Genomic DNA, 13,505 nt, shown 5'->3' with positions numbered 1-13,505 from the left:
ATAAGCGAACATGCATTTTAATTATTTTGAATATAGAGACAAAAAAGGAAACCCATTTTTATCCATTTGGTTTAGGGGAAAAAATCTTAAGTTGAACCATATTTTAGATGAATTAGCTTTAGCATTTGAATCCCTAGTGGATGCTTGAAATCATCTTTGAGTCGGAAATGAAAATGGAAAATAAACTCACACTGTTCCCCTAGCATGGACACCACAACCAAACCTTACACAATCATCACAACATGCCACCACACTTGGTCACCGTTACCCTGCACATGCAACTACAATAGAAAGTCCACTGATGAGCCATTGCCTACTACTAGCTTAGCTACTTGCTATTGCACTGTAGTCGTTGACCTGGCATGTCTGAATTATGCCTCCACTTGCTGTGAATTGGGAGGACGATGTAGTGGATCACAACGGTCTAACATGGGATCTTATTACTTCTTGTGACAAACGGATTTTTCCTCTTTGCTACATTCACACACTATATAAAAATATTTACAATGATCAGTTTGATGATCAATGCTCTGTCTTTTCTGGGCGTAGAACAGAGGTAAATTGACTTGATTGTATGATAAAAATAATTTTCTACTATGGCAGATTACAAGGTATAGTTAATGATCAATTTAACTATGTGTTGCACTAAAGTTCAGCTACCATGATGATGTTTGGAGTATTACACAGTTAGTTATAAACTACTATGCGACCAAAAAATTGAACTATTGGATACTTGGCACGGAGTGGTGTATAAATGATTTTTGATGATTGTAAAATTAAATATGAAAATAGAGAATTGTCATTTCAACTTGTTACGATAAGAATGCTTTGGCGATTTTGGAGTTCTAGCTGGTTAGATGGAGATGATAATCCATCTATTTCAGATTGCTAGCATAGAGAGATGCTACAATGTCCAGGTCCATATTAATTATGGTGCCTTATTCATGAGTTATTACTGGATTTGGCTAATTTATTAGGGCGTTTTCTATATGCAAGGTTGGTGGATTTGGATAAGAAAAAAAATAAGGCTCTTGAGAATAAAGTTTGATGGATCATGCCAACTTTTCTTGTTGGATATTTATTATGGTGTCATCTTTGTCAATCATTGGGGATTTCGCGATTTATAAGCAGATTTTGTCTATTATTATTTTCTCTACCATGATTGGTGGACGCTAACTATATAGTCAGTGCCACTTGATCAAACCTAAACGTACAAACATATATAACAGTATTCCACTTTTTTATACTCCCTGGCATGAGTATAATTTTAGTAGAATAAAAAGTAAAATACAAATTGCAAGTTAACCAAGTGTCCCTAGAATTAAAACTTGTGTACACTAAACATAATTATTTCAGGAGCAGTAGCAGGAGCAACCACCCTTATAGACTTTTCTTATATATACAGTACTCCCTCTTTCTCAAATTAAGGCGTATATCTCTTAGCTAGTTTAAGATAAAGTGTTGGTCAACAATAGCTTTGTTCGACAAGTCATAATGGGAGTATCATAGTTAGTATCATGCATGCCAACTAGGCAATTTTGATGAGATGGCATTGAATTAAATGAAGAAAGAGATGATTGAATATCATATCATAATAAATGCTATGCTACTATGTGTCATGCATGGTAATAAATAAAGTCATCTATGATACTCATATATGACACTATGCATGTATGATACTATGCATTAGGGAGGTATCATATGCTGGTATGCATAGTATCATATATAACTATCATATGCATGATACAAACTGATGATACTACCCATTACGACCAGTCTTAGTCGTGGTTTATGTGATATAAAACTCATTTCTTTATATTTGTACGAAACTACCTACTTATGATTGTGGTTTTGTGCATCACATAAATTACATATAACTACTAATCAAATACTTATCTTTAACAAAAGAAGATGTGTTTTAATTTTTGAGAGCGAGATAGTAATAATACATTACAAAAGCATGTCCGTAGTTTCCCTGTCCACCCAGTACATGGACAACTCCCGGCCTCTATGGGACTTCCACCTGCTGGACTTCCCGACCTCCGAGGCCACCTCCACGGCCGTGATGCGCGTGCATCACTCCTTGAGCGACGGCGTGTCGCTCCTCACGCTCCTCATGTCGTGCGCTCGCAGCGCTGCCGACCCTGTGAAACCGCCGGCCATGCCGCCGTTGCCCAAGCGGACAGGCGCCATTTACGCGCGCCCACGGCCGCCGGCATCCGCCGGCGCGCTGGCGTTTGCCCGGTGGGTCTGGTCCTTCGTCTTGCTCGCTTGGCACACCACGGTGGACGTTGCTGTCTTCTTCGCGACGATACTGTTCCTCAAGGATACACGGACGCCGTTCACGACTACAGGCCACCATGGAGAGCTTCATCGCAAGCGCATCGTACACCGGAGCCTCAACCTTGAAGATGTCAAATCCGTCAAACAAACCATGAACTGCGTAAGCTATTTCAAATCTTTCAAACGTCGTAACCGCTTGGTTAGTTGTTACGTCGTTGCCTCCTCTTCGAAGCGGACACATGAATGCACATATCAAAAGATACTAAAATAAGAATATGGTTATAATTAATGAGCCCATTTGAGATGTTGTTGCTTTCCATGCCTAGCTTATGTAAAAATGAAAATTTACATTGATGCGTGAACCATCTCACAAAAGTCTTTGGCCTACGTTTGCCATAAGCACAAGGCTTACTTTGCCCTACTCAAACGTATACATGGATTAATATAAAAAAGAAACATCAGTTGAGAAATAAGTTTTCATATTTTACAAGGCTGATAACTATGCTCGTGCCATCTCTATAGCATCAGGGATGAAGTTTTTATGTACAGCGTTTATGCACAACCCAATCTGGACGTTTATTTTTGTATTCCGAGAAAACTTAACTATTTCAAACAACATAATTCCCTGAGAATTAGTTATCTTCATGTTTGCGTACATGTACAGGCAGTTAATGATGTGCTAGTCGGGGTCACTAGTGCTGCCCTATCACGATATTACTACCGGAAATCAGGTATTAGCAATTTGTTCCCTACTACTCCTACCTTTCTTCTCATGTGATATCTATTTCATACCTGACTAGAAACTTTAACTCACACACTTTTTTTTCAATCCTTCGCTGTTTAGGTGACAATGAAACTGGCAAGGATATCCGTGTGCGATCAATCCTTCTCGTCAATTTAAGGCCAAGTACAAGTGTACACGTAAGAATTAAAAATATAAAAAAACTCTTTGGGTAAATTTATGTCTAGGTCATTTAAGGTTTGCATAAGTCTGAATCCATTCACAAATGTGTAGCTCCAGTTTAGTAGAAAAAAGTGAAACTTGCAGAAACTGAAGTTGTATTTTTCTGAATTTATTAGACTGGAAAATCCACAGTCCACTTAGAATTACCGAAACTGAAAATAGAATTGATTTTCTCTGGCATGGCTGAGAGAATAATGTTTATTATGTTCTCACTACGATGAGCAGGCATCTGTTAATATGATAGAGTCTGGCAAAGGGAGTGATGTAAAATGGGGAAACCAAGTCGGCTTCATTTTTCTTCCATTGCATATAGCCATGCACAGTGATCCACTTGATTATATTCGCAAGGCCAAGAACACTTGCGATCGAAAGAAAAGTTCATTAGAAGTGGCATTCACACATGTAGCGGCAGAGGTGTTCTTCAAACTGTTTGGACCCAAGGTACATACATTTGGCCTCTTTTATTATACCCTGATGTTTATCACTAGATTTTTCTATTTTTATTCTTTTTACTTATTGGCTTGAAATACTAGCTCTCAATTAATAAGGCACTGTGGAGAATTCAAGAAAACTTAGGGGTAACTAAATATGACATGATATCTATCATTAATCCTACAACATTACGAGCACTATCCAGAAGTTCACAATTATCTTGTTTATAGTTTCGACCATCCCTTTTTTATATCAAGAAAAAACACATAATATTGTATCCATAGGGCTCAAATCAGAAACAAAACCTCCAGTGTACTCAAGAGGGGACTAAGTGCAACTTTCACACTTGTATAACATTCATAACGAGCATAATGTGTTCAACAACGCTATTCAAGTTCTCAATACGGTTTTTTTTTGCGGGGATAACTTCTTAATTAGTTGACCCGAGCTGGATCTTTGATCGTCTTTGGCAGTACTATACATGCACTTTCTTGTTTGCTGGCTAGATAGAGTATTGCTTTCTCCGCCGCCAATGCGCATTCGATGGACCAATATGGATATATCTAATAGCATTTAATCTACGTGTGGATTAAACAGGCAGGTGCTGCTATCTTCGATCGTATGGTCTACCACACTACCACATCATTGTCGAACATGATTGGCCCAGTTGAACAAGTGGAGTTGTTTGGGCACCCGGTTGTTTTCGTTGCCTCGACTACCTTTGTACCACAAGAAGTAAGTCCCAAAAAATACGGGTCAGAACCAGAACCTAAAAGTGAATAGATATGTTAGTAGGTTGAGTCCTCAACTACCAGGAATATTTCCTAGTTATGATTGTTATTGATGCAATTCACAAAAAAAAAAAGATTGTTATTGATGCCACAAGTTTAATGTACCCGAACTAGCAAATTAATATACCTGACTGTCTTGAAATTGTAACCAATATGTGTTACGGTGCTGAACTAGCTAAATTTGTGATTGTTTCTTCCGTTTTGCTTGTGTAGGCCATAGTCGTGAATTATCAAAGTTACGTTAACAGCGTCAGGCTAGCACTAGCGGTGGACGAGGCACAGTTCCCAGACTGCCATGAGCTTTTGGATGACTTTTCCGAAACCCTCAACATTATCAAGGGTGCAGCTGTGAGCCTTGGAAAGCATAATCAGAAGGAATAGGATAAGGGTTTCTGTATGCGATCTCTGAGTCAATAAAATTCCTTTTATCAGAAATGTAAGAGTGTTGTTGTGTGTACTGAAGACGGTCCTGCATCTACAACTGTTGTACTATTATACTACTATGAATTAAATATTATATACATATGTACAACCAATCTAATCACTAGTGCAGAACATGCCTTTATCACCGGTTCGTAAAGGCCTTTAGTGCCGGTTCTGCAACCGGCACTATGGAGTGGAGACTAAAGCCACCCCCCCCCCTTTAGTACCGGTTCGGCACGAACCGGCGCTAAAGTGCCACCACGTAGCACGAGCCAGGCCCAGGTGCTGATAGACCATTAGTACCGGTTGGTAGCACCAACCGGTACTAAATGTTTGGGGTGGTTTTGGTTTTAATTTTTATTTTTCCATTAATTTTGTGTTTTCCATTTAATTCTTTTTTGTTTGCTGGTATTTTACGATACAACATATTGTACACGTTATGCATATATATAAATAGATTTTCTCGTAGAACCGATCATATATATATATATATATATATATATATATATATATATATATATATATATATATATATATATATATATATATATATATATATATATAATCGAATGTCTCACAACCACCATTAATTATTCACACATACACATGTATATATATATACAATTTATCCTACATGTTGCCTTGGTGCCTTCGGAGCACGATGACAAGTGGTTCATGGGGCGGTAGCGGGTAATAGTATTCTCCTTTGGGATCTATGACCTGTTCAAGCAAAAATCCCGCTATTTCCTCTTGAAGTGCTCGTATGCGCTCCTCTGATAGGAGCTTGTCCCGCACCTCTTTGAACTGTTAAGAGGAGATCAATATGCATGTGTATTAGTTGTGTGACTAGATATTGACAATCATGTAAGATTTGTGAATAGTGTTCTGACAAACGTACCCAGTCCTGTCTATCAGATCTGCTCCTTTCGGACGCCATCATGCGAATGTTCTCGCAAACGTAGTATGCACACACTTCAGTCCCCGGCGCCTGCTTCAGGGCCTTTGCAACAATAGAATTTAATCAGATAATAATTAATCAAGCATGTTAATTAATTAATGGTATTGAAACAAGAATTAAAGAGATGGTAGCTAGCTAGCTAGTACTACTTAATTACTTACCTTGGGTCGATACCAACATAGCTTTTGTCGCCATTTTCCTGGAGTCACCTTGATGTACTTTGCCCAAGCCCTGCCCGCCGGCAAAGAAAATTAATAAAGGGGTTATTAAAAATAGTTCATATCAGGAAATGACGAACTAAATAGGCCGAGATATAGTTAATAATGATTGAAATAACCTGTCGACTATCCCCTTCACGATGCTGTAGTCACTATTTCTTTTAAGTAGTGAGTCCAGTACTTCAACTTTTCCTTCGTCAACTTTAATGTCTAACAAGATCCAGTGGAAGCTGCATGCGCATACGTTTGCATGTATAAATTAAGCGGGCATGTGCATAACACTAATCAACTATAACCCTAAACCCTATACACTTATTAACATCTAGCTAGTAAGCAAAAACAGAATTTTTGTAGTACAAGACAGTGTGACTCACTCGAGGTTGTAAGGAAGTAGTATATCTTCATTGCTATTGAGGCGCTTCAAGAACTCTAGCATGCATTTCTCTACATCTTGTCTACACCATTCCAATTTCCATGTGTATTCATTAACGGTATTTGGGTCAATGAACCCAATGCCATAGCGTCCAGCTTTTTTCATTTCATACATCTTCATCCTGCATAATACCACAGAAAAGAATATATAGTGAGGATATATAACTACAGGTAATTAATGATCAATCAATGAGCACTAGAGCTAGCTTGAGACTTAAATTACAGAAAGAAATCACTTACAGACAATAGCAACTGACGATAGATTTGTCGAGTGCATCTTGATTGAATAACTGAAATAGTTCTGAATACTCAATGGCCAGAGCTTTCTTATGGAAGTAATGATCTTCCTCGACTTGCACCATGAGGGACTCTCGATTGGAAATCTTGGTAATTTTCATGTACCAATCATGCAATTCATACATTCTCGTTGGGAGGTTCTTGACCTCCTCGGGCTCGACCAAAGGTTGGCCCGGCACATATTTCCGTTTTATTTCCTCCTCTCTAAGCGGAGGCATGGGCTCGATCTCGAGGAGTTGTCCAACTGTGATCTTGAGCAATTCAACCTGCATTATATGCTCCTCGGTTATTACCACATCGCCCAGCTCGGGAACGTAAACGGTTTGCCCACATAATATTGGGCACGCGTACTCTCATGTGTTGTTGGCACAACAAGCGGGGGGGGGGGGCGATTGCGCCGCCTGTTCTCCCAGCTGGGGAACGGTTTTCCCGCATTTTTTGACAGCTGCTTGTTGGCTCGAGCTCGAGCTCGCTTCTTTCTGTAGTCGTGCTCGATGTGCCTTCTTGATTTGGCGCTCATAGTCTGAGTCAACAGGCTTGGGAGCTGGTGGTCTAGCCATACGAATGAAGTGGTCAATCTTTTCCTCAGGCACTTTCTCCCTCGGCGGCGTTGACGGTTTCGGTCGAAAATGAGCATCCACTTCGGCCCGCACTATCGCATCGTTTTGCTCCTCGGTCATGTCGTAAGGCCTCTAAGGAAGAGGAGCGAGGCTGCTTGGACCATATTTATATCGCTTGTCTCCGCCTGTACTTTCTGTACTACCTCGACTCGTACCGCTACGCACCATAGTTGCGGTGTGTCTCTTCTGCGATTGCTTAGGCGGCGGAGACGGCTGACGTGGCTTAGTTGGAGCAGGAGGAGTGGCATGACGCTGTGCCGGACTTGAAGCAGGAGGTGTGGCCTGACACAGTGTCGGACTTGAAGCAGGAGGTGTGGCCTGACGCTGTGCCGGACTTGAAGCAGGAGGTGTGGCCTGACACGGTGGCGGACTTGGAGGAGCGGGAGTCTGCTGACACGGTGGCGGACTTTGAGGAGGAGTCGGCAGACGCGGTGTCGGTGGACTTCGAAAGATGATGCAATCCTTTTTCCATAGGATGAAACGATGTATGGCCTCTCCCAGTGTTTGCTCGTCGTCACCTCCAGGAATGTCAAGCTCTAGCCCCGAATATGGACCCACCACCTCATCAACCAAGACACGAGCATAGCCCTCTGGAATCGGGGCGCAATGGAAGGTTGCTTCGGGGGTAATTGTAAAAGCAACGGCGTTCGCCACCTTAATGGATATGTTCTTCATTTTGTAGTGTAGCTCACAGTTAGTGTTCTCTATGATGTCATCCACAGGGTATGTATCCAGCAGTGCGTCGCCCGGGGCGGAACTAACGCTGCTTCTCGGCATGGATGGGACGGTGCTATCCAATGCTGGATGATCATCCGCTTGCTGCTGCCACTGCTGAGACCCCCTTTCATGGCTAACTGAGTCGATCTGCTGCTGCTGCTGCTGGAATTTGAGTGCCAAGTCTGCGTGCCTTGCTTCTAGGCCTTGAAGGCGTTCCGCGTCCTGCTTCCTCTACTCCTCCTCCAGCTCCCTCTTCTTCTCCTCCTCCATCTTCTTTCTTGCACGGGTCCTGTAGTCGTCGTTCCATTCCGAAAAGCCCTCATACCAGGGAATAACGCCCTTGCCTCGTGTTCTTCCCGGGTGTTCAGGATTTCCCAGGGCGCGCGTAAGCTCGTCGTTCTCTCTGTTGGGCGTGAACACCCCCTTTCGAGCATCTTCTATTGCGTCAAGTAACTTTTTTTCTGCTCCGTTTAGACTTGCCTTCTTCGAAACCAGGCCTGTCTTCGGGTCCAACGCCCCCCATGCGCATAGAACCAAGTTCTGCACCTGGGGGGCCAACTCCTAGTAACCGGAGTGACCCCTGCATCCTCCATCTCTTTCTCAGACTTATCCCACTTAGGCATTGCCACCGCGTAGCCACCTGGACCCAGCCTATGGAACTGCGTCTTTTTTGCGGCATTGGCCTTGTTTTTTCTATACCGTTCCTTAGATAATTCTGATTCCTTGAATTTCACGAAAGCGGGCCAGTGTTCTCTTTGCTTCTCAAGTGTTCCCTTGAATTCTGGAGTCTTCCTTTCTACAGCGAGGTAGTTGGCCCATACAGTTTTCTTGTGGGTGTTGAATGCAATTGCCATCTTCTTAAGAGCAGCGTCCTTGACTTTCTGCACATCTGCATCAGTGAAATAATCTGGTAGGGTGAAATGTTCCATCAGAGATTCCCAAAGCTTTTTTTTTGCTCTGTCGTCGACCCAAGTAACATCTGGGCGTTTAGTTTTTGGCTCTTTCCATTCTTGAATGGAGATCGGGAGTTGGTCCTTCACAAGAACTCCACACTGACGAACGAACTTGCTCGCAATGTTCTTAGGCGTGAGGGGTTCGCCACTAGCTTTGATGGAATCGATGTTGTACTTTACACCCTCCTTCAACTTTTTTGCTCGGGCTGCGCTTTGTCCTGCTGTCTGTAGAAGCAGATTTGCTCGATCCGGAGGGCTGAAAGAAGAAAGATCGATTCGTTAATATATCTTCAAATAAAAAAACATGTGATGATCACTAGATGCCTGCTTATATAAATATACCTCGCCGGTAGTCTTTGTTATTTCAAGATCAACATTGTATTCGTCATCATAATCATTGTCTGCGTCATCATAATCATAATCATAGTTCATGACTTCATCAGCTCGGTCGGCGAGATCGAATATCTTATCATCACCCTCCCCGGTATTGTTCAGATATTGGGAGCCGTCATTTGCTTCATTCAGATCATCTGGCCTGCTAGGGCTGCGTATGATCTCGAACAGGGCCTCTTCTCCCTCTCTGCCGGTATTGTCCGCCATAGCTTTTATTTAACTAATACAGAAGAAATATAAAACAATTTAGTATTCAAATTACAATGCGTGGATGCAATCAATAAGGAAAAACTGAATCATATAGTACATAATATGCATCGTCTCGAATAATATATAATCTCGAATACATCATCTCGAATAATATATAATCTTGAATACATCACTGGCTAGGTAGCTAATAAAGATCGAATACTATAGAAGAATCTAGGCCACTCGCGGTTCCTGGGGCGCGGGCGGTGGACACCCAAAGACAAGGAACCATCACAGGATCATATCTCCGGTCATCTGCCCAAAGAACGTGCCAGGTATTGGAGAACCTGACGTCCATAGCAGCCATGTAGCGATGGACGTGCTCGTCCTCCTCCCTGACACGACGACGCACCACCTCCGGCGGGGCCGGCTCCCTCTGCACCGAACGTGGCCCACGCGGACGCCACCAAAGGAGATCAGGATCGACGACGGGACCCGAGGCCGGGTTCCTCACCAAGCGGCGCGCCCCTCCAGGTAACACCTCCCAGTGCCAGCCCGGCGGAGCCCAATCCCGGACATGGGTCAGCCGGACGTCGTCGCGAACGGGTCGACGGCGAGGATGCGGGCCGGGCATCGTCGAGAACAAATACTATATGCCTGCAAAAAGTAACATTTTTTAAATGATTGGATTGTGATAACTAAAATTCTATATGCAAATTCTAACAATTTGACATTAATCTAATTCATCTAACTAAAAATAATTCTAAAATTTCTAACATTTCTATATATATAACTAATATTTCTATAACATTTCTAATATTTCTATAACTAAAAACCAGAAAAATTGCTAACATTTCTATAAATATTTGTATAACTTAAAAACAGAAAAATTTATAACATTTCTGTATAACTAACATTTCTAATATTTCTATAACTAAAAAACAGAAAATTTTCTAACATTTCTAATAATATTTCTACAACTAAAAAACAAAAAAAATTCTAACATTTCTATAAATATTTCTATAACTAAAAACATAAAAATTACTAACAATTTTACAACTAATTAACAATGTGTGTGTGTGTGGACATGGCGGCCGGGGCAGGCGCTCACCGGCGAGGCGAGGCGACTGGGGGCGGCGACGGGCAGCGATGACGCGGATGGCGACGATGGGGACGGGGACGGGGCGGCGACGACGGGGACTGGGACGGCGACGACGGGGACGGGGACGGCGACGACGGGGACGGGGCGGCGACGGGGGCGTCGACGAGGGGTGGCGACGGGGGCGTCGACGGGGGCAGCGACGGGGGCGGCGATGGGGGGCGGCGGGCGACGGGGCAGAGGAGAAGAAGCAGATGAAAACTGACGAAATTTCTAAGTGCTGCTTATATAGGATGGGCCTTTAGTACCGGTTGGAGCCACCAACCAGTACTAAAGGTCAAATTTGGCCAGCCCAAGCGGCGGGAAGCGCACCCCTTTAGTACCGGATGGTGGCACCAACCAGTACTAAAGACCCCCCTTTAGTACCGGTTGGAGCCACCACCCGGTACTAAAGGGTGTGCGCTGCCAGGCGAGGGGCGCAAAAGTTTAGTCCCACCTTGCTAGTTGAGGAGCGCCAGGACCAGTTTATAAGCCCCGACGCGGGCACTGCATTGAGCTCCTCTCAATAGCAGGCCTTCTGGGCCTACCTCTCCTACTCTGCCTGTGGGCCTACTGGGCTTGCGGGCCTGCATCCTGGCCCAACTACAGGTTGGGTTTCTAGTCGTATGCAGGCTGCTCTGGCCCAGTAGGTGGGCTTTTTTATTTTCTTAATTTTTTTGCTTTATTTATTTTTGGTTTATTTATTTTTGAGTTGTTTTTTGCTGTATTTAGAGTTTCTTTGGGAATATTTTTGCTTTAGGTACAAAAAATTGCAAACTTTTTGTTAGTGCCGGTAGTTTACAAATTTGAATAGTTTACATTTTGAATTATTTGAAATTTGTGTGAATCACTAGTTTGTGAATAACTTAACTTTGAAAATAGATTTTCAGTGATTCTTTTTTCTTATGTTTAATATTAGTGTGTTTTATCATTATATTCAATTTGGTAATGCTTAGGTTATTTAAAAAAATGAAATCCCTTTGTAACGGATGAGTTTTCGTCCGAAACCCTGATACTTCGAAAGAGATTGTCCATTTTATACACGAAGTGCATCCAGTTTTTGCGGTAACCCTCTCTACTTTTTTGCACATGCTATGTCGGTGAAATTTTGATACCATGCCAACTTTCAACCTTTTCTGAGTTCATTTGAAATGCTTTTCAATTTCAGGGTCATTTAGCTGAAAAATCAGTAAATGCATGAAAGAATTTGTTTGCACATAAAATTTCTCCGCGTTTCAAATGCCAAAACACATAACTAACCTAACTATTACAGAGATTCCCTCCTGGGTGTGAAACACAGAAGAAATTGATGATACTGAAGCCGATCACATCCCAGATCTTTGGGTGTGAAACTTTTTCTTCGCGCATGTCCCTTTGCGCCGTAGCCATGGAAAATCTTCATCATTTAACTGGATGCTCGGGTCAATATTCACTATGAATGGAGCAATTTCATCAAACTTTTCATAATCTTCTGACATGTCTGTCTTGTCATCCACTCCCACGATGTTTCTCTTCTCAGAAAGAACTATGTGGCGCTTTGGCTCATCGTATGATGCATTCGCTTCCTTATCTTTTCTTTTTCTCGGCTTGGTAGGCATATCCTTCACATAGAAAACATGTGCCACATCATTAGCTAGGACGAATGGTTCGTCTGCATACGCAAGATTGTTGAGATCCACTGTTGTCACTCCATACTACGGGTCTTCCTTTACCCCATATCGTGTCATATTGACCCATTTGCACCGAAACAAAGGGACCTTCAAATCACATCCATAGTCAAGTTCCCATATCTCCTCTATGTAACCATAATATGTTTCCTTTCCCGTCTTGGTTGTTGCATCAAAGCGGACACCACTGTTTTGGTTGGTGCTCTTCTTATCTTGGGCGATCGTGTAAAATGTATTACCATTTATCTCGTACCCTTTGAAAGTCATTATATTCGAAGATGGTAACTGGGACAGCGAGTACAGGTCATCTTCAATAGAGGCGTCATGCATGGTACGTGTCTGCAACCAGCCGGCGAAACTCCTGGTTTGTTCACGTGTAATCCAGTCATCAGACCGCTCCGGGTGTTTGGAGCGTAGAAAATTCTTGTGTTCGTCCATATACGGAGCCACCAAGGCGGAATTCTGTATAACTGTGTAGTGTGCTTCCGTGAGAGAATGTCCGTCCATACATATTTTTTTATTCCCTCCTAGCGTGCCTTTTCCATCCAGTCTGCCCTTATGCCGCGATTCAGGAACACCAATCGGCTTAAGGTCAGGAATAAAGTCAATACAAAACTCAATGACCTCCTCATTTTCATGGCCCTTGGAGATGCTTCCTTCTGGCCTAGCACGGTTATGAACATATTTCTTTAAGACTCCCATGAACCTCTCAAAGGGGAACATATTGTGTAGAAATACAGGACCCAAAACGCTAATCTCTTCGCATAGGTGAACTAGGACATGCATCATGATGTTGAAGAAGGATGGTGGGAACACCAACTCGAAACTGACAAGACATTGCACCAAATCATTCTCTAACCTTGGTATGATTTCTGGATCAATTACCTTGTGAGAGATTGCATTGAGGAATGCACATAGCTTCACAATGGCTAATCGAACGTTATCCGGTAGAAGCCCCCTCAATGCAACCGGAAGCAGTTGCGTCATAATCACGTGGCAGTCATGAGACTTTAGGTTCTGGAACTTTTTC

At 42.6% G+C, this 13,505-nt stretch overlaps 1 protein-coding gene across 1 annotated transcript; it reads left to right on the top strand.

The window, feature by feature from the left end:
- The first annotated feature begins 1,971 nt into the window (after positions 1 to 1,971).
- On the top strand, positions 1,972 to 4,956 carry LOC123140708 (wax ester synthase/diacylglycerol acyltransferase 4-like). Its single transcript, XM_044559993.1, has 6 exons — positions 1,972 to 2,443; positions 2,948 to 3,014; positions 3,128 to 3,204; positions 3,473 to 3,688; positions 4,277 to 4,414; positions 4,684 to 4,956. The coding sequence occupies exons 1-6, from the start codon at positions 1,991 to 1,993 to the stop codon at positions 4,849 to 4,851; spliced, it is 1,119 nt and encodes a 372-aa protein (XP_044415928.1). The 5' UTR covers positions 1,972 to 1,990; the 3' UTR covers positions 4,852 to 4,956.
- The last annotated feature ends 8,549 nt before the right edge of the window (positions 4,957 to 13,505 follow it).

Source organism: Triticum aestivum, chromosome 6D, assembly GCF_018294505.1.
Source record: "Triticum aestivum cultivar Chinese Spring chromosome 6D, IWGSC CS RefSeq v2.1, whole genome shotgun sequence".
NCBI classification, from domain to species: Eukaryota; Viridiplantae; Streptophyta; class Magnoliopsida; order Poales; family Poaceae; genus Triticum; species Triticum aestivum.
This window is presented reverse-complemented; position numbering and strand designations above follow the sequence as displayed.

Coding starts and splice junctions, on each gene's coding strand:
- LOC123140708 (XM_044559993.1), top strand. CDS start 1,991: ATGGACAACTCCCGGCCTCTATGGGACTTCCACCTGCTGGACTTCCCG. Junction 2,444..2,947: donor TCAAACAAACCATGAACTGC/GTAAGCTATTTC, acceptor GTACATGTACAG/GCAGTTAATGATGTGCTAGT. Junction 3,015..3,127: donor ATATTACTACCGGAAATCAG/GTATTAGCAATT, acceptor TTCGCTGTTTAG/GTGACAATGAAACTGGCAAG.